Raw genomic sequence first — 22,725 nt, forward strand, 5'->3', positions numbered from 1 at the left:
CCAGCAGTAGAAGCTAACTGCTAATAGCCACTATAGTCTTCGTACTGTAGTCTATTTGTTCATCCTATGGTCACATATACGACGCGGGTTGTCTTACGTCAGCAACAGAAGTTGTGAAATCAGCTGTTCACCTGGCGGGGATTTCCGGGGACGAATAGGGAAGTCCTTCTTTAGCTGCCGTCTTGTTTTATCGTATATTGCTGCCTTTGCACCTGTCAATGTTTACTTTTGTATGCACATTAAATCAACAAAAAATCCTGACTTTGAAGCAATATTCACGGACTCTATTTGGCTCTCCATTAGATGCAATGGTTTTCTGTATTGGGACCATGATTTATGTCTTAATTTGTTCACCGGTCCTCATATTGAAGGTATTTTCCTTGTTGATGTTTCAAGAAGGGTAGAAATACAAGAACACACACACACACACACACACACACAGACACACTCACTGAAGTACTTGCTTTGATGATTACTTGTTACTTTTATTTGAGTTATATTATTCTAAAGTAAAGGTTCTCTTACTTGAGTACAATTTGTGGGTATTCGATCCACCTAAAGTCATGGATAGGTCACAAATAGGTTAAATAATAAAAAAGTTAAACAGCCGGGAGTCGACAATGTTTGTGTTATTAGTGATCTCAATAGTTGCTACATCATAAGCACGGGTCTAATACTGTACCTCACAGTTATTTTTATACTCCAGCATGTTAATTTGTTCTATTTTAATAATGCAGCTTGTAAAATACGAGACGGAAATTCAAACCAAAAATAGTTTTTATTTCGCAGATCAACAGTCCTGCCGGCTGCCCTGGTTGTCTAATTTAGAATCAAGTCAGACTGCAGAAGCTTTTGGGCTTCTCCGTTTCTTTCTCATGTGTCAACTGATCACACGAAAAAGGAAGCTGACCCGCCCTAGAAACAGGCACTGTACAGTAAGACTACATTTTTTTTTTTTTTTTACTGTTCATGCAGTCTGACTTGTCAACACGTTTCTGCCAAAGTTCCTCCTGTGTCGTATGTCTTCACCTATATCCACATGTACGTCAATGTCAAGTGGCTCCGGTGCCCCTTTTACCCGCTGTGGAGAAGCTGCTCCACTGACCTCAACGTCTGCTTGAGACACCCTTTAGGAGGTATAAAAGCCAGGTCCAACAGTGCCACCGTGCACCTTCACTTTGCATCAACGAGAACATCTCTAATGCTGCTTAATGCGGACACATCCTTCAAGATGCCTGCCAGACCTAAATCCGCCATCATTCTGCATGAGACTTGCAAAGGTACAGGACACTATCAAACTCTGCATCTCATACTGATATATGATGGGGTACTAATGACCGATACGTCCCATTACAGTTATCGCACTATGTTTCGCATTATTTATTGTTTTCTAACTAAGAACACTCGCTAAATTAAAGATACATACTTACCGTATTTTCCGGACCGTAGGGCGCGCCGGATTATAAGGCGCACTGCCGGTCTAGTCAGGTCTATTTTCATACAAAAGGCGTCCCGGATTATAGGGCGCATTAAAGGAGTCATATTATTCATATGTTTTTCTTAATGTAAAACACTTTCTTGTGGTCTACATAACATGTAATGGTGGTTCTCCTTTCAAAATGTTGCATAGATTATCCCGTCATCTTTGTTGTAGCGGTGTAGCGTGCAAGGACGGGAGTGGAAGAAGTGTCAAAAGATGGAGTTAACTAATTTAATGACATTCAGACTTTACTCAAATCAATAACGGAGCAGCATCTCTTCACTAGTGCAATTACAACGCCGGAATTGTGTCCCGTACAAAAAACATCTGACTGGAATGTTCTAATAACTAAAGTTCCTTGGGTGAATTATATAAACTCACTAGACCGGTATGTTTTAGAACTTTAATGGCGAGTTTACTGACATATTTAAGTAGGAACTTTACACTACTTTGTATTAGAAATGGCAACAGCAGAGGATGAATTTCCCATAACAGGAAGGTAGAGAAAAAGAAGAAGCTTATAAACTACAAACGGACAACCAAGGCGGACGTGTGCAAATTTTCAGGACCCAAATACAGATCAGCAGTTAAGAAAAGTTGCTTTTGCATAATATTGCGAAACAAAACGCCAGACATTATGTCTTACCTTATACACACATCATAATAATGCTCGTATGTTTAATGCACCGACAATCCATCAAGCGGTGCGGCTACATAGCTTACCAAAGTTGTACTAAGATATTTGTATCGATTTTTGAGCGCCGTGTGTAATATTCTATATTTTCAATGGAATATATAAAATGTTGCTGTTGTTTACCTGAGTCATACGTATCTCTTATGTGGGACTGCCATCATATTGCAGTCTACACGTATCTTCACGTACCATGAATTGATTTACGTGGACCCCGACTTAAACAAGTTGAAAAACGTATTCGGGTGTTACCATTTAGTGGTCAATTGTATGGAATATGTACTGTACTGTGCAATATACTAATAAAAGTATCAATCAATCAATCAATCTCCTATGTGTGACTGCCATCTACCGGTCACACTGATCATTTCACCATGTAGCAAATAAATTAGCTCAAAGGTCGGTAAGCACAACCAAAATTATTCGTACATTAGGTGCACAGGGTTGGTTATCAGGTGACCTGTCGAGTTTTGAGAAGATTAAAGGATTTTAAGTGCACCTTATAGTCCGAAAAATATGGTAGTTATATCCAAATTTTTGGATGTTTTCCGTTGATGATATAGAAATACAACCTTTGACCATACTGGACATGGACAATAATTATTAAATGTATAATGTATCTTCAAATTTAGTGAGTTCATCATTAGGAGAATCATGTTTCTCAATTAAAAGACATGGGATTTACCATTGGTACATTTGTGTCAAACGTTGCTACAAAACATGTATGTCCAATTTTTTTTACGCCGTATCATTGCTGGTTTTACGAGCACAGGAGCATGTTCGGCAGAAAACAATCACCGAGTACATACAAGCAGACACAGTGTGCAGACAGAAAGGGGGGAATGGACGCATTCTGCCTTAAAAACAAACGATAAAGGTGAAGTTATAAAACTGAAACGCCCTCAGGAAGAGGTGTTTTAAGAGAGCTAGATAGAGAGCGGCTAATGTCCATCCACATTAGCATCTTCTAAATCACTAGTCCTCACCTCCATGCTGACAAATAACGTATGTTTCCTACAAGTATCATCCCTGCAGGACGAGGAATAGCTAAACATGCTTCACTACACGTTGTAGGAGGATATGATAGCTCACTGGCATCACAATGCAAACAAATGCCATGGGTGGATCTACACCTGACCTCCACTGTAATGATACCAAGTAAAATTTTTATCGTCACAAAATATTTTTATTTTTTAATTCATATTATATTCATAAACTCAGGAAATACACCCCTGGACCCATGAGAAATTAAATTATGACCAATGTATGAACCTGTAAATACTTGGTATCGGATCGATACCTACATTTGTGGTATCATCCAAAACTAATGTAAAGTTTCAAACAAATGAAGAACAAGTGATTATTACATTTTAACAGAAGTGTAGATGTGAAGTGAAGTGAATTACATTTATACAGCGCTTTTTCTCTAGTGACTCAAATCGCTTTACATAGTGAAGCCCAATATCTAAGTTACATTTAAACCAGTGTGGGTGGCACTGGGAGCAGGGAAGTAAAGTGTCTTGCCCAAGGACACAACGGCAGTGACTAGGATGGCTGAAGTAGGAATCGAACCTGAAACCCTCAAGTTGCCGGCACGGCCACTCTACCAACCGAGCTATGCCGCCCCCAGATAGAACATGTTGAAACGAAAAATAACCACATATTAACAGTAAATGAACAAGAAGATGTATAATCAATTTTTAGAGCTTGTCTCTTATCATTTTGACAAAATAATAGAACGGGGAATGACACAATCTGTTACTGCATACAAGTTGTCTTGTATGTTCACTATTTTATTTAAGGACAAAAATTGTTATTTGATTGCAATAACAAATAGATGTTTAATGTACCCTAAGATTTTTTTTGTTACAATAAAGCCAATAATGCTATTTTTTGTAGTCCCCTTTATTTAGAAAAGTATCGAAAAGTATCCAAATACATTTTAGTAACGGTACCAAAGTATTAGTATCTACCATACTCATGTATAATTTTGATAAAATGTGTATGTTTAAAAACTTACCCTTATTTTCTCCATCTGAAGCTCTTGTGTTGTCTGTTAAAAAAAATACATGACTTATAATACAGTGTATGCATTTATTATAAATGTTATCCGTTTCAGGCAAGAAAATCAAGTCAAACAAGAATGAAAAGACAAATACAGGTAATTATATTGGCTGCTATTTTCTATACCAGGGGTCGGGAACTTTTTTAGCTGAGAGAGCCATGAAAGCCAAATATTTTACAATGTATTTCCGTGAGAGCCATATAGTATTTTTTTTTAACACTGAATACAACTATATGCATGCAATTTTAAGAAAGACCAACATGTTTAGAGTATAAGTCTCTTATTCGTTTTAATAACATTGGTATTCGGAAGATAACTAATAATAAATAAAATGATTCTTACCATTAATGCGACTTCTGGTGCTGCATCGTTTTGCTGGTGTTGATACGTGGTTATTTTTAACACTGTGATTACCAGAGTAATTATTCATTACTTATCATGTTAAGCAAATTTCAGCTAAGATTTATCTGAGAGCCAGATGCAGTCACCAAAATAGTCACATCTGGCTCTAGAGCCACAGGTTCCCTACCCCTGCTCTATACTATACTTTTATACCAATATAAACTGTGCTGATTTTTGGGTTTTCTTTCGTGTTTTTACAGAAAAAGTCACAACCTATGTGCCCAATATCCAAGAGCCAACAAGAAGAGCAGAACTTCTGAAATGTAAAGGTTTTTTTTTTGTTTGTTTTTTTACATTGTTTAATTCCATAGTAATACAAATAACCGTATAGAGGCAAGTAACTTAAAAACAAAATGTCCCACAGTGAATAATGTCAAGTGAATTCATTTATTTTGTCATATGGCTACCATCATGAAACCTTGACAGATGTACAGGGGATTCCTATGGCCCCATTCGTCGCGGTTTACCTGACACATGAAACGTGACAAATTGGGGCGGTTCACTATCCATTTTAGTAGAGTGTTAAATTTCTTAAAATGTGTTTTGTGGAAATTTCCACTTTGACCACAGCATCAGTTGCCATGCAGAGTAGCGCTTTCCATAATTTTCAGCAGACTGCATTGCAAAATGATTAACCCAACCCCCACACCTTCTTCTCACCATATGAATACCTTCCTGACTGTACTAGCAAATGTTATATTTAAAGGAGGCATATGATGATTTTAATCTGGATTTAAAACACTTCTTTGTGTTCCAAATAATATTTATAGGACATGCTTGGGTTTACATTTTGCAAGCCTCCTCCCGATCTGGCGGAGAACTTTATTTAATGCTCAAATAAGAACAAACATCTTGCGGGGACGTCACGGTGTAGAAAGACTGCAAAACCCAATGAATAATAGAATCCAAAACTGCATGCAAGCACACGCTAACATGCTTTAACATTGTTTAATAACATTATCTAACAGTCCGAAAAGACAAAATTCCTCATAGGTCCTGTTGCATGCGACCAGTCTTCCTCTCAGGGAATAAAACACACTGGTCAATCCCAAATTCTTTTGGATGACATATATGCTGAGGAAAAAGGCAGAATAGCACTTGGCCAAGTTTTACTTAAGCTTTAGGAGACCAGCCCTTACAATGCGATAATAACAGCATCAAGAAGCGGTCTAAACTCAAATGAAAAGAGTCAGCTTATTTAGTGGGAAAACAGCCCCTCAGGCCCAGAGAGAAATACAGCTTTTCGTTCTAAACAAATAAGGCCTTCCAGCGCCTTCAAGGTGAAGCATAGAGTTTACTAACAGACATAAGTTAAAAGCAAGAAGATCAGGAGAAGACACACTACATAGGAAAATATTAGCTGCTTTAAACATGATTACGGATTTAAAAAAAAGAACACTTAAAAATATCTCATTCTCACAATCCTCTTCGAGCATAAAGTGGAGCTAAACACTGTGAAGTAAAACTAAAAGTTAACTACTCACCCTTTGAAGATTCATGACGGACACGTATTGGGGAACAGGAAGGCGATGTGTAGCAATACTTCCACCTACAGTGTCAAAAACAAAACGATAGAAACATCAAAACACTTTTAAGGCATTGTTTCAGGTATTTTTTTTCTTGTCGGCTCCACTGACTGACACTGCATTCAGAAAGTATTCACTGCGATTCACTTTTTCCACATTTTGGTATGTTACAGCCTTATTCCAAAATGGAACACATGTATTTTTGTCCTCAATATTCTACAGACAATATATCATAATGACAATGTGAAACGGTTTTTGTTTTTTTTAAACATTTTGAAAATTCATTAAAACGAGAAGAGGTATTTCCTCAAAGCAATTGCGTGTGAAGGCTCCAATGCTGAAGTTGAAGTGAAATGTTGACAGAATGTAGTATGAATGTAAGAATAGTTTCAATGTTGGAAAGGTTTGAATGTTGAAGAGCAAACATTGAACTGAAATGGTAATGAAATGTAGGATGAACGTAGAAATAGTTTAAATGTTGAAATCGTTTAAACACTGAAATGGTTTGAATATTGGAATGGTTTGAATGTTGAAGAGTTTGAATTTCCAGGAAAACCGGAATTTGGTTTGTAACTTGGGAAAGTGTTGGTTTCAATGTCCAGGATGAGTGGAATGTGTTAACGTTGGAATGGTTTGAACAGGTTGAAAAATGTGGGATTTGTGCAACTTGGGAAAAATGTCCCATTCATTTCAAATGGAACGTCCTGGAAATTTGGGAATTTTGGGAAAAGCGGGATTTTTTGAAAAATGATTAGGAGCATGAATTGGTTGGTGTTGGAATTGTTTAAATCGGTCAAGATATGTTGAAGTAGTAAATGGTATGAGGGAATTTGGGGAAAATCTGGATTTTTTTTTTTTTTTTAAATGGTAAAAAACTTGAATGGTCTAAATGAGTTGAAATGGTTGGTGTTGGATTTTTTTCCAAATCGGTCGAGAAATGTTGAAGTAGTAACCTTTTGAATTGAGAAATAGTATTATGGAATTTCGGGAAAATCTGGATTTTTTTTCCAGTTTTCCATTTTCCAGAAATGTTTTGATGGTGGAACGATTTTTGATTGATTGATTAAAACTTTCATTAGTAGATTGCACAGTACAGTACATAGTCTGTACAATTGACCACTAAATGGTAACACCTGAATAAGTGTTTCACTTGTTTAAATCGTGGTCCACGTTAATCAATTCATGGTAGTGGGTTGAAATATGTGGGAGGAGTAGTCGCCAGAAAAAAGGGTGCAAATAAGGCTTTGGAAAACCAGGAATTCTGATAAATACTAGAATTTGTTTTAATTTGAAAAAAATTACTTTTAATTTCCAGAATGATGAAATGTGTTGAAGGTGGAATTGTATGAATAGGTTGAAAAATGTGGAAATGGCCAATTCATTTTGAATGGGAAAAATGTCCTAGAAAACCTGAAGTTCTGGGAAATCTGGGATTATTTTTTAATATGTCAAGGGAAAACCCCCAATTCCCAAATAGGCTGAACAGTCTGAAGTTCGAACGGTTTGAATCGGGTAAAAAATGTGGAAGATAGAGCACCCCAAAATCTGGAGAAGAATAACAATAAAAAGTTGAATGATAAATAGATGACTTTTGGTGTAGGAAACCATATGTGTGAATGCTTTGAAAAATTCACACAACCAAAAAAAAAAAAAAAAAAAACACACATGTACATAAGTATTCACAGACTTTGCTCAATACTTTGTAGATGCATCTTTGACAGAAATTCCAGTCTCAAGTCTTTTGACTATGATACCACAAGTTTGTACGAAAATGAATTTATTCCATTTTGGAATAAGCCTGTAACATAATGTCAGGTTCAAACACTGATGACATCTATTAAACAGACAAGAAGCAAGGAACCATGCAGAGACAGAGTTCATTTTAGCTCATGAGGATAACGCATGGAGCTGCACACTTACTCACAGTCTCGCCCTACAATCTAAGGTTCAGCTCCCGTGTCCCTCTATTTATTCAGGAGTTCCACAGTCAACACCACTAAGGCCGCCTCTAAAAGGAGTGGGCACATATATTATGCATAGCAGGTCCAGGACGCACAATAAGTGACGGAATGTGCTGGGGCCTTGTGATTTCGCCTTGTCTCTGCTTCCTCTGCGTGCTGTCATCTTATCTGCCTTGAAGTCTTTGGCTGTTAGCGGGCTAAAACAAAGATAACATCTGCGGCTGAGGCCATGCCTCGGACAAGAAGTTTTTGTCCTTGCACAGATAGAAAAAGTACAGCTTAAGCACAATAGCTAATAACTATAGCAACATACTTTAAGTATACTAAAGTTGTGTGATAATATATATATATATATATATATATATATATATATACATGATTATTCTAGCACATAATATAAAAAGTGAGGATGCACTGTATGCTCAAAATGTCAACTTTACCTCCCGTCTAGACTGGATTAATTTGTCCTTGGATGATAAAACTGCCAACAAGATGTTATGGATTTCTGACAACGGCTCCAAAGCGCGTCGCAGGCTTGATGAGGTTTGTCCGGTCCTGGATCGCCCGGAGAGATACGAGTACTCGCCACAGGTAAGATTGAAAACTGCAAAAAGTGGGGACAACTTGAATTAATGGTGCTGCGTTTACGTGAAGGTGCTGAGCAAAGAGGGCATCTGGAACATGAGGGCCTACTGGGAAGTGAACTACACCGGCTGGGTCGTGATCGGCGCCACCTATGAGGGAGCGGGACGCAGGGCCAACTCCGGGCCGAGCGGCCTTGGGGAGAACGCGGAGTCGTGGGGTCTGGGCTGGGCGGGAACGCGCTACCAGATCTGGTTTAACGGCGTGAACAAGGACATCAACCACGTCCCTTATTGCTCCACCATCGGGGTGTACGTGGACCAGCCCGCCGGCATCATCAGCTTCTACGTGGTGAGCGGAGAGGGCGCCGACAGGGAGGTCAAGCTGCTCTACAGGGTCAAGACCAACATCGAGAAGAAGATTATTCCAGGGTTCTGGATGGGGATCCAGTCTTCATGCACGTTACTAAAGAAAGCAGAATGAACGCCACATTTATATGATTTTGTTTATTATGAGTCTGAGATTTCCATTTTAGGTCTGAGTTTTCCAAGCCAACCCAAATTGGGTCCTACTGGGTGAAATGTCAAAGCAAAAATGCTGTAGTATATGATTCTCTAAATGACTGGGGGTATATTTATTTATTTTATAACACTAATGTCATATTAGAGACATTTGTACAAGAACAAATGTATGAACAAAAGATGTGATGGATGTTTATTTTAGTTAACCATGGTTGTCATGCGTTTGGCTAATGTTACCGCAATGATTAGATTAGATTAGATTAGATAGTACTTTATTTATTCCGTCAGGAGAGTTCCTTCAGGAAAATTACAATTTTCAGCACAATCCCATTCAAGATCAGAAAAACATTACAGGGAGACAGAACAGGATCGCTGACGGGTCTGCCGGCTTCCAGCGCCCCTTACAAAAAAGATGACATACAGGTAAACAGGGGGGGAGGGGGGGGGGGGGGCAGAAAAGAATAGAAGATTAAAAAAAATTAAAAAAAAAAAATTATCAAGTCCTTGGGAAACCCTGCTTTGGATGAATATTTTTTCTATATTGTATACATGAGATTGCTTTCTGGAATTATATATTGATGTGTGTGCGTTGTTAAATGTATCATGACTTTATTATAATCTAAGTAAATATTTATTTTTCAAATATTCTGCCTTCTGTCATCCTTATAAAAATGAGTCCACAGTATTTTTTCTAATATTTTTTTATACAGTTAGGTTGAAAACTCCCTGAAATATTGGGGAATTTTTTTTGTTTTTATTTTTTAAATGTGAAATAATGTATATACAATTCGATTTAAACCTGAATTTAACTAAATGCATGTATATGACTTTATTGAGAATACATATTTTTTTTGTGGGAAAAAACAAAACAAAACATACACGATTAACGGGCATGATTTACGGGTGATGTGGCTTAGATGGTACAGAAACTTGAGGGTTCCTGGTTCGAATCCAACTTCTGCCATCCTAGGCACTTCACCCACCTTGACCCTGGTGTCACCCACGCTGGTGCAAATGTTGCTTAGATGGAGATAATGTCTTTGTTAATGTAAAAGCGCTTTGAGTCACTAGAGAAAAAGCGCTATGTAAATGTAATTCACTTCAGTATAAACTGCTACTTTTTCTCACGCTTTATTCAATGTTGCAGCTAATTTATGGATTTTTCCATGATAACAATATTCATCTGCCTTCAGTGCATCATAGCAACGAAATGTAAAAGTCAAATAAATATACATTTACATACTCAAAGGAACACAACTCTGTTTCTCAGTCAGTGACTACAGCGTGAATGAAAACATTAATAAAATAGAATATATCATAATGAAATCCAACTATCACAGCTAACTATCCATCCATCCATTTTCTACCGCTTATTCCCTTCGGGGTCGCGGGGGGCACTGGTGCTTATCTCAGCTACAATCGGGCAGAAGGCGGTGTACACCCTGGACAAGTCGCCACCTCATCACAGGGCCAACACAGATAGACAGACAACATTCACACTCACAGTCACACACTAGGGCCAATTTAGTGTTGCCAATCAACCTATCCCCGGGTGCATGTCTTTGGAAGTGGGAGGAAGCCGGAGTACCCGGAGGGAACCCACACATTCACGGGGAGAACATGCAAACTCCACACAGAAAGATCTCGAGCCTGGGATTGAACCCAGGACTACTCAGGACCTTCGTATTGTGAAGCAGACGCACTAACCCCTCTTCCACCGTGAACCCCCACAGCTAACTAATAAATATAAATAAAATCAGATACAAAACAGTCAAGTTCATTCAGTTTCCACTTTATTTTTTTTTCTATTCACTTATTTCAGGCAATGACATAAAAAAAGTACAAGGTTGACAACACTAAATAATATAAATTAATATAATGCAAAAGGTAATGTACAGTATGTAAGCATGATGGTCCAGTTTTGCCTGAAAGGGACTGGAAAGAAATAACTTATCCAATCCCACCCCCCCAGTTCTCAATTCAGTGATTAATACATAAAGTTTCACTGTTACGTTGTTTAAGGATTATACAAATGTTGTACCATAGTGGAATTACCACATTTTTACCAACTATGTAGAAAGAATGAACATACAAACAATGGTAAAAGACAAAATACCAACAATGGTATTAGACAACATAGCAATAATGGTAAAGAAACAATGAGCACATGTTGACACTTTGAAACAGAGTATGACAGCAGGTCAAATTAAAGACCCTCATCTCAACTTGACAGGTGACTTAGATGTTGGTGTGTAGGTGGGGATGGTGGACAGTCCAGTAATAAGTCTTACAGCCTGGGGTAAAAAGTTGAAATTGTTGAATCGGTCACAGTGGACCAATGAAATTGTTCATATTAAATGAAAAACACACACACACACACACACACACACACAATCATTCAGTCGGCCATTTAGCGCATTATGGACTTAACCTCGTCATGGAGACACAGCAAAATGCACAAGACGCAGCTCAAAAGCCAAAGTAAACTGCCACCTCAAGGAATGGAAATCCACCACAAAGAACGCGCTTCACAAGGTCACACAACAAGCGTAAGATGAGGACGAAATGTGTAAAAAAATAACATTTGTCCAAAAATTTGGTGCGGCTTATAGTCTGCAAATTACGGTACTTAAATAAATAATTGTCTTTTGGCTTCTATAACCTCAAAACCATTCCTTCTTCAATAAATGATAAAATAAATAAATGGGTTGTACTTGTATAGCGCTTTTCTACCTTCAAGGTACTCAAAGCGCTTTGACACTACTTCCATATTTACCCATTCACACACACATTCACACACTGATGGAGGGAGCTGCCATGCAAGGCGCCAACCAGCACCCATCAGGAGCAAGGGTGAAGTGTCTTGCTCAGGACACAACGGACACACACACTAGGTGTGGTGAAGTTTCTCCTCTGCTTTTGACCCATCCCCTTGATCACCCCCTGGAAGGTGAGGGGAGCAGTGAGGAGCAGTGGACAGCAGCAGTGCCGCGCCCGGGAATATTTTTTGGTGATTTAACCCCCAATTTCAACCCTTGATGCCCCTTTTTATAGTATTTGGTATGACTCAGCCAGGGTTTGAACCCACAACCTATCCAACCTCAGGGCGGTTGTCAGTATAAACACAATACTTCCTTACTGCTGCTTCAGTGTGAGTGTTTGCTGTTGTGGTAACTGCCTCAAGGGGGTTCGAGCCCTGGCGTGTGGCTGTGATAGCTTTCAAGAGCAGCAACCCCCTGTGGATGAAGCTGAGTGACGGGACTACGGATGGCATCCCTCTGGCATCGAGACCCGACTTTGATATGCGAAGGGGGGATTCAGCGTGGGGATCGTCTTCTCACTTTGAAAGGCAGTGCGTTAGCTTGTCGCCCTCGCACCTCGAGCGTCAGCTTTGCGAGACCTAAAATTGGGGCGCATCATCACACGCTAAACATGGAATCCCAATGCAACAGCGTTTAACAGCCACTAAATAAGGCACTAAAGATGGAGGTTGAATACACACAAGTCACAGCAGTATGTCGGGTGCAGCATACTGTATGTCAATCACATGCGCAGCAAAGGTTTTGTTTGGATGACCTCATGGAATATGAGGTACAGTATATAAAGGTTGAATTCATAAGACGTGCTGTGCATGTATTTATAATAGCAGCATTAGTGGATTTTGCGTTCTTTACTCAATTGAATATAAGTGTCCATGAGTTTGGGTTTGATTTTATTTTGGACACGCATGCATACAACATGATGCATCACAATTTCCAGTTCCTCTATTCAAAATGTTTGAAAAGGAGTAGGAGGAAGCAGAGCTTATTTAATCCTACCCCTTTACTTTTACATAGCAGTTGCTAAAACTTTTGTTCGCTTCCTGTTCTCAATTTATTCACGATATACTCCAGAAATAATAACAATGAAAATAAATAAATAATTCTCGGTGAAGTAAGTTATATTTCATATGGTGAGATGAATAGGATTATCTAAAAAATGAATGGATGGATGAAATCAATTCAGAATGTTTATCATGGTTCTTCTCCTTTGTACTTTGTAAACACTTTAAGTTTGAAGAGTTCTTGAAGTGGTTCATATTAGTACATTGTTTGCTTAATCCATTCCGTAATTTAATTCCACATACTGTTATACTAAACGTCTTAAGTGTTGTACGTGCGTACAAATGTTTTAAATTACATTTTTCTCCAAGATTATATTTATCCTCTTTTGTTGAGAATAATTGCTGTATATTTTTGGGTAGCAGGTTACAGTTTGCTTTGTACATAATTTTAACTGCTGGCAAACTCACTATGTCATGGAAATTCAGTATTTTTGATTCAATGAATAAAGGGTTTGTATGTTCTCTATATCCAACATTATGTATTATTTTAACTTATTTTTTTTGTAACACCAATAATGAATGAAGTATACTTTTGTAGTTATTTCCCCATATTTTCACACAATAAGTCAGATATGGCGAGTGAAAAGGTATGTCGGAGTTACACTGTTGCAATAATCGGATAGTATTACAAAAAAACAGTAATAATAATAAATAATAAATCGGCAATAACACAAGGCACTTAAACACAAGAACATGCAAGATTTTTTTTCATATAGGAAATATCTTATTTCCTAAATGAACACCGGCATAAACCAAACGACATCTAACTTAATTATTTTTTATTTGCCCCTTAAGTCATTTAGCAGCTATGAAATGATACAATTATATGTTTTTTTTCTAAAATATGTTGACATGCACATGTATGACAAAGGCTTCTCTGTTCAGCTCTCCCGTCCAAAGGCAAAACCCAGTAACTCAATTTTGGTCAAAACTGAGCTGATAATAATTTTGGAGTTCCTAGGTGATATGCTTCACATTAGTGTATGCGATATTGTAATTTGTTCCGTAAGCAAGCTGTTACGCGCATGGCAGGACCTAGCAACTACCACATAACCGCGGAGATACAACAGAAAAACCTAGTATCTCAAGGGACCAATTGGAGCTTCTTTGTCAGTAACCTTATTGTCTTTAATGAGACATTTGCACGAATGGGGGCCGACGGTCAACCTGATTATGTGATATTATGGCACGAGTGGATATTTGGAAGATTGGCCCAGGACGTTGCAAACACCTTCATTAAATGTATTGTTCTTGATTCTTCCCCTTGCATACTCTTTTGGGCAGATAACTGTGGAGGTCAAAATAAAAACTGGACGCTGTACACGGCTCTTGCCTAATGTGCAAACGCAGAATGGGGCCCACCCGAGATTGTGATAAAATATCTGGAGAAAGGGCACACGTTCATGAGAGCAGATTCAATCCATGGCTCAATCGGCAAGAAAATGAAAGCTCAAGAAAACATCTATACGTTTGATGAATTTGTAGATCTTTGTAAGACAGCATCAAGATAGATTGGTTTTCCTTTGTTTTCTCAAAATCAGCTAGAAGTGAGTTACTAGGTTTTGCCTTTGGACGGGAGAGCTGTCATTGCAGCGTGATCCCCGCCTTTCTCACTGTCACATGTGCGTAAGAAACTGTGGCAGTTTGCATGCAGATTTTAGTCTTCGCACTGCATGTGCTAGTGATTATTTTTGCATGTTATCCTCCCAAAAATAGCACCCGCAGAGCAGTTTTAGTCTTCGCACTGCATGTGCTAGTGATTATTTTTGCATTTTATCCTCACAGTATTGAGGGCGTTCTGGTAATCATCATATATTCTGCAAATTATTGGAATGCACTCTTTATTTTGCTTACTGAAGGGACGCAACCCTTAAGTGTATTGTCCAGTGAAAAGCATGAACGCTACCCTCATTTATATCCGCCACACATTAAAAAAAATTGTATTCCAGTAAAAAAAATAATTATATTGCGTTTTACAGGATTACTTATTCTAAATAGCTTAGAAATACATCACTGTATTTGTGTCAAACAACTCTTGTACTCCTGAACCTTTGCACGCCAAAGAGTACCGTATTTTTCGGAGTATAAGTCGCTCCGGAGTGTACGTCGCACCTGCCGAAAATGCATAATGAAGAAGGAAAAAAACATATATAAGTCGCACTGGAGTATAAGTCGCATTTTTTGGGGAAATTTATTTGATAAAACCCAACACCAAGAATAAACATTTGAAAGGCAATTTAAAATAAATAAAGAATAGTGAACAACAGGCTGAATAAGTGTACGTTATATGACGCATAAATAACCAACTGAGAAGGTGCCTGGTATGTTAACGTAACATATTATGGTAAGAGTCATTCAAATAACTATAACATATAGAACATGCTATATGTTTACCAAACAAACTGTCACTTCTAATCGCTAAATCCGATTAAATTTTATACGCCTAGTCTCTTACGTGAATGAGCTGAATAATATTATTTGATATTTTACCGTAATTTGTTAATAATTTTACAAATAAGTCGCTCCTGAGTATAAGTCGCACCCCCCGGCCAAACTATTAAAAAAACTGCGACTTATAGTCCGAAAAATACGGTAATAATGTATCAAAATATGCACCCTTAATGTGCTGCCTGTGTTGTTATTTTTCTGACATACACACCACCTGTTGGCACAGCTATTTACTTTTATTATGTGGGAGTAGGGGTGTAACGGTACGTGTATTTGTATTGAACCGTTTCGGTACGGGGGTTTCGGTTTGGTTCGGAGGTGTACCGAATGACACGGACATATTAAGTAGCGCACCGCACGTTGAGTAAACAATGCACACCAAGGCACCATGAATTGATTAACGTGGACCCCGACTTAAACAAGTTGAAAAACGTATTGGAGTGTTACCATTTAGTGGTCAATTGTACAGAATATGTATTGTACTGTGCAATCTACTAATAAAAGTTTCAATCAATCAAAAAAACAACACACGGCATGCTAGCAATGACTGGGCCACTACAGACTGACCACACCTCCTTTTTTAATGGGATATGTCCTCTTTTGCGGGGCTGTCCGGGTGGAGTTTCTTAAATGGCTCGAATGTCCGGCATTTTGAGTTATGGTTGCGTGTATTTTCAATGTACGTTCAGGGTTAAGAAGGGGTTAAAAACCAAAAAAAAAGTGATGCACGCAGCGTTAACATTCGTGAGGGCGGGGCAGAGACAAAGAGAGCGAGAGAGTTATGATAAACGCGCATGCGTCGCCAGGCTCTACCTTTTATCCATTGATTAATCAGATTTAATTTTTTATTATCTATAGCAGGGGTGTCAAAAGTGTGCCCCGGAAGCCATTTGCGGCACACAGCTAATGTTTTAAAGGCCCACGGCACATTCTAAAAATACCATTAAAATAAACAAAAACATAAACAAAAGTGAAAAAAAAGCTTAAAGGCTGAATTTAATTTAGAAAAAGGTGCAACGTTGACTAATAAAACAAAGCTGTTTTTTTTCTTTCAAACTGTCATTGCTCAAAACATAATATTGAATCAAAATCAATGTTATTATGAATTATTGACCCATCCAAGTTTCCGTTTACTTCACATCAAATATTCCACTAAGAAAAATATTTTTGGTGGAAGATTTAACAAATTTGTTAAATAAATAATCAAAAAAATGTATATTTTGTTTTTTTCTTACTGTACCGAAAATGAACCGAACCGTGACCTCTGAACCGAGGTACGTACCGAACCGAAATGTTTGTGTACCATTACACCCCTATGTGGGAGTGACTTGAAATTTCTCACATAGCTTCGATAAATACAAAATGTCTACCTATTGTAACTTTTGGGTACTTGGCCGCATCAACACAACATTTGTTAGCCACTTTTGGCGGACTAACAAGCACATGTGTGTAAAATACCAGCAAGTTTGGTTAAAAAAACATGGCCGCCATCAAGCTATTGCTCGAATTTTGCTGACGTCTCGTTCGGCTCACCTACCATCCATTAAATATGTGTGGTGTTCGATGGGTACTAGCCTTTCTCGAAGAAAAAATGTCCTGTTCTTGCGTTGTTTTCGGCTGTACTAATCGCTCATATCGCGAAAAGGATAAACATTTCCTCAGAGTTCTTCAAGAGGTAATCAAAGAGGGTGGAAGAATCCGAGATGTTAGGAAACATCAACAAGAAAAGCAGCTCACACTCCAGTCCAAGGGAGCAGAGTTGAAGAATGCATGAGTTTGCAGTGATCACTTCGTTAAAGGTTTGTTTGATATACTTTAATGTTTATTGTTTCCCATGTAAGTATTATCTTGATATTATTTGTATTTCTTAAACACATGTTCACTATGAGGGTTTCGAAAAGCGCCAACTCCGCCAGTCTTAATAAAGGAAAGCAGAGTTAAGATTTTACCAAAAGTACCAATCATAAATTAATCTTTCAGCACATACACAATGTTGACATCTATAGTTATATTTTGATAAAGGCGGGGGGAAACACGCTACTCTTAAACGGCGTGTGCAACAGCAACACACATGCCAGCTTATAAGCAAAAATGTATATACTGAAATGCAACTTAACCCCAGCAAAAATGATGCATATCTATCCGGGTGAGTCTTGATACCAATTTATTTGACCCAATCACACACAAAGAAGTTGGAGACTTCCATGCATTTCCAAGTTTTCATCGGTTTTGTCATGTAGAATGGCGTCGAGAGCACAAAAAAACTAAACTAAAACAAAACTAATCGAAATAACAGGAAATGACCAAAGCAATAGATAGTAAACTGTGCAGCAACCGTATTTATGGATCCAACAAAAGTATTTGACACAATTAATCATTGTATCTCAAACAAAAAAATAGAACGATATGGCATAAGAAGCCTGGTTTTAGACTGGATAAGTAACTATTTAACCAACAGGAAGCAATTTGTGAAGCTCTGTGAAAATATATCAAAAGTGCGAGAGATATTGTGCAGTGTAGCCTAGGGATCAATACTGGGACCAAAATCGTTCAATCTTTCTATAAACAACATTTGTAAAGTTACAAAGAACTTAAAGTTAGTATTTTTTGCAGACAACACAACTGTGTTTTGTTCAGGAAAAAACACACAGAAGCTAATACGAATAATAACAGAATAAAGTAAATAATTCAAAAGATGGTTTGACAAAAACAGACTATCTTTGAATCTCAGTAAGACTAAAATAATAATAAGAATGATAATAATGGATTAGATTTATATCGCGCTTTTCTATTATTGGATACTCAAAGCACTCACAGAGAAGTGGGAACCCATCATTCCTTCACACATTGGTGGTGGTAAGCTACATCTGTAGCCACAGCTGCCCTGGGGTAGACTGACAGAAGCGTGGCTGCCAGTTTGCGCCTACGGCCCCTCCGACCACCGCCAATCATTCATTCATCATTCATTCCCCAGTGTGAGCGGCACCGGGGGCAAGGGTGAAGTGTTCTGCCCAAGGACACAACGGCAGCAACTTGGATGTCAATAGGCGGGGAGCGAACCTGCAACCCTCAAGTTTCTGGCACGGCCGCTCTACCCACTACGCCCCTAAACCCAAGTACAGATAGACGGAGACAATATTGAAAGGGTAAAAGAAATCAAACTTTTGGGTGTAATAATAGATGATTAAATGAACTGTAAATCTCAGATAAAAATACACAACATAAGGTGGCAAGAAACATGTCAATAATGAATAAAGCAAAATATATACTAGACCAAAAATCACTTAATTTTCTCTATTGCTCACTAATGTTACCATATCTGAGTTATTGTGCAGAAACATGGGGAAACAACTACAAAAGTACGCTTCATTCAAAAACTGTTACAAAACAGATCAGTTAGAATAATACATAATGTCGGATATAGAGAACATATCTTTATTAAATCCAGAATATTGAAATTGAATGATTTGGTGCATTTGTTAACAGCTAAAATTGTGCACAAAGCAAACTATAACCTGCGACCCAAGAATGTACAAAAAATCTTCTCAACAAAGGAGGAAAAATATTTAACTTAAAACATCTTTATGCACGTACAACACTTAAAACATTTAGCCTATTAGGATGTGGAATTAAATTATGGAACGGATCAAACAATGTGCTAATAGGATCCAATTCAAGAAGCTGTTCAAACTAAAAGTGATTACAAAGTACAAAGAAGAAGAACTTTGATAAACGTCATGTATTTCTTGAAAATTAAATGTTAGCAATCTCACCAAGCGAATCATAAATTATTTACCTACCCATGAGAAGATGTATTTAAAAAACTTTGATGTAAATTGAGTACAAATTGAGAACAGGAATTGGTATGAAGAGAAAAAGGGGGAAGATTACATATGCCTTGCTTCTTCCTACTCCTTTTTGGAGATCTTATAAGGAAAAGATATGAAATATGTCATATGTCATGTTGATAATGTACACATGTTCAAAATACATTTCAACCAACCAACAATAGTTTGATATGTCTGGGAACGCGACCGACATATACCGTATTTTTCGGACTATAAGTCACAGTTTTTTTCATAGTTTGGCCAGGGGTTCGACTTATACTCATGAGCGACTTATGTGTGAAATTATTAACACATTACCGTAAAATTTCAAATAATATTATTTAGCTCATTCACGTAAGAGACTAGACGTATAAGATTTCATGGAATTTAAGTTAAAGTACCAATGATTGTCACACACACACACTAGGTGTGGTGAAATTTGTCCTCTGCATTTGACCCATCCTCTTGATCACCACCCCCTGGGAGGTGAGGGGAGCAGTGGGCAGCAGCGGTGACGCGCCCGGGAATCATTTATGGTGATTTAACCCCCAATTCCAACCCTTGATGCTGAGTGCCAAGCAAGGAGGCAATGAGTCCCTTTTTTTTTTTTAATAGAGTTTGGTATGACTCCCAACCTACCGATCTCAGGGTGGACACTCTAACCCAGGGGTCACCAACCTTTTTGAAACCAAGAGCTACTTCTTGGGTACTGATTAATGCGAAGGGCTACCAGTTTGATACACACTTAAATAAAGTGCCAGAAATAGCCAATTTGCTCAATTTACCTTTAATAAATAAATCTGTATATATACAGAAAAAACTGGGTATTTCCGTCCGTCATTCTGTCGTACATGTTTTTTCTTTTATGGGAAGTTTTTTGTAGAGAATAAATAACACTTAATTGAACGGTTTAAAAGAAGAGAAAACAAGAAAACAAATGAAAATTAAATTTAGAAACATAGTTTATTTTCAATTTCGACTCTTTAAAATTCAAAATTCAACCGAAAAAAGAAGAGAAAAAGAGCTAGATCGAATCTTTTTGAAAAAAATAAAAATATAATTTATGTAACATCATTGGTAATTTTTCCTGATTAAAATTATTTTTTTAATTTTGATGACATGTTTTAAGTAGGTTCAAATCCAATCTGCACCTTGCTAGAATATAAAACAAATTGGACCAAGCTCTATTTCTAACAAAGACAAATCATTATTTCTTCTAGATTTTCCAGAACAAAAATTTTAAAAGAAATTCTAAAGACTTGGAAATAAGATTTAAAAGGTAAAAAGGTATATGTGTTTAAAAATCCTAAAATCATTTTTAAGGTTGTATTTTTTCTCTAAAATTGTCTTTCTGAAAGTTATAAGAAGTAAAGAAATAAATGAATTTATTTAAACAAGTGAACACCAAGTCTTAAAAATATTTTCTTGGATTTTCAAATTCTATTTGAGTTTTGTCCGTCTTAGAATTAAAAATGTCGAGCAAAGCAAGCGAGACCAGCTTCTTAGTAAATAAATACAATTTAAAAAATGGAGGCAGCTCACTGGTAAGTGCTGCTATTTGAGCTATTTTTAGAACAGGCCACCGGGCGACTCATCTGGTCCTTATGGGCGACCTGGTGCCCGCGGGCACCGCGTTGGTGACCCCTGCTCTAACCACTAGGCCACTGAGTATTATTTAGCGATTAGGAGTGACAAATTGTTTGGTAAACATATAGCATGTTCTATATGTTATAGTTATTTGAATGATTCTTACCATAATATGTTACATTAACAAACCAGGCACCTTCTCAGTTGGTTATTTATGCGTCATATAACGTACACTTATTCAGCCTGTTGTTCACTATTCTTTATTTATTTTAAATTGCCTTTCAAATGTCTATTCTTGGTGTTGGCTTTTATCAAATAAATGTCCTCCCAAAAATGTGACTTATACTCCAGTGCGACTTGTATGTGTTTTTTTCCTACTTTATTATGCATTTTCGGCAGGTGCGACTTATACTCCGAAAAATACGGTACTTCTTTGATATTACACAAAAAGTATTTTTGGGATAAAGTAAAGGGATCTCTTTCAATTCATAGTAAGATTTGTTGCACGTCCCGTTTTTGCGGAAATATTTAAGCCTCTCCTCTACTCAGATAGTTTGTGCGCTGCTTGCTTTAAAACAGCCATCTTGGCTTGGCTGACCACCACTGGTTTTCACCTCCGAGATAAACTCACGTGACACAATACGAGCCCTATAACGTATTTGCAGGGGCACGGGCGGAATATCGACATCATATGTATTATAAAATATTTCACATAACTGTCGCTTTTGTCGCCGATGACACAAAATGTCTGCTGTTTTTCGGGTGTGTTGCATCTGCGTTTTTCCAAAGACTTCTGCAACAATACAAAATCTCGCCGGTAAAGTAAATAAAACAATATCAAAACGCCATGAGCCGCAGCTGATATCGTTCGCTGCACTGGCGGCCTGCAACTGTACTATGCGGACATGTGAGCTGTTTCCAAGCATGCAAGCCGGGAGTACCTCCCTACTCGGAAGGGGCCATGTGATACGACACAAAGAGCATGACTTATAGCAGGGGTCAACAACGCGTTTCCCGCGGGCACCAGGTCGCCCGTAAGGACCAGATGAGTCGCCCGCTGGCCTGTTCTAAAAATAGCTCAAATAGCAGCACTTACCAGTGAGCTGCCTCTATTTTTTTAAATTGTATTCAATTACTAGCAAGCTGGTCTCGCTTTGCTCGACATTTTTAATTCTAAGAGAGAAAAAACTCAAATAGAATTGGAAAATCCAAGAAAATACTTTAAAGATGTGGTCTTCACTTGTTTAAATAATTCATGTATTTTTTGACTTTGCTTCTTATTTAAAGTTAAAGTACAAATGATTGTCACACACATACTAGATGTGGAGAAATCATTATCTGCATTTGACCCATCACCCTTGATCATAACTTTCAGAAAGACAATTTAAGAGAAAAAATACAACCTTAAAAATGATTTTAGGGTTTTCAAACACATATATGGGTTCCCTCCGGGTACTCCGGCTTCCTCCCACTTCCAAAGACATGCACCTTGGGATAGGTTGATTGGCAATACTAAATTGGCCCTAGTGTGTGAATGTGAGTGTGAATGTTGTCTGTCTATCTGTGTTGGCCCTGCGATGAGGCGGCGACTTGTCCAGGGTGTACCCCGCCTTCCGCCCGATTGTAGCTGAGATAGGCGTCAGCGCCCCCCCGCAACCCCAAAAAAGGAATAAGCGGTAGAATGGATGGACGGATATAGCTTTTTACCTTTTAAATACCTTCCTCTTCTTTCCTGACAATTTAAATCAATGT

General features: G+C 37.9%; 1 protein-coding gene across 2 annotated transcripts; it reads left to right on the forward strand.

Annotated features, from left to right (window-relative positions):
* Positions 1-613: 613 nt before the first annotated feature.
* Positions 614-9,658, forward strand: LOC133558168 (tripartite motif-containing protein 16-like protein). 2 transcript variants are annotated; one of them, XM_061909342.1, is made up of 5 exons: positions 768-1,280; positions 4,291-4,332; positions 4,839-4,901; positions 8,577-8,716; positions 8,780-9,658. In XM_061909342.1, the coding sequence occupies exons 1-5, from the start codon at positions 1,040-1,042 to the stop codon at positions 9,188-9,190; spliced, it is 897 nt and encodes a 298-aa protein (XP_061765326.1). In that variant the 5' UTR covers positions 768-1,039; the 3' UTR covers positions 9,191-9,658. The 2 variants fall into 2 exon arrangements, with proteins under 2 accessions (XP_061765327.1, XP_061765326.1); XM_061909343.1 differs by lacking the exons at positions 4,291-4,332; positions 4,839-4,901 and having other exon boundaries at positions 614-1,280.
* Positions 9,659-22,725: the final 13,067 nt, after the last annotated feature.

This window comes from Nerophis ophidion, linkage group LG08 (assembly GCF_033978795.1).
Source record: "Nerophis ophidion isolate RoL-2023_Sa linkage group LG08, RoL_Noph_v1.0, whole genome shotgun sequence".
Classification (NCBI taxonomy): domain Eukaryota; kingdom Metazoa; phylum Chordata; class Actinopteri; order Syngnathiformes; family Syngnathidae; genus Nerophis; species Nerophis ophidion.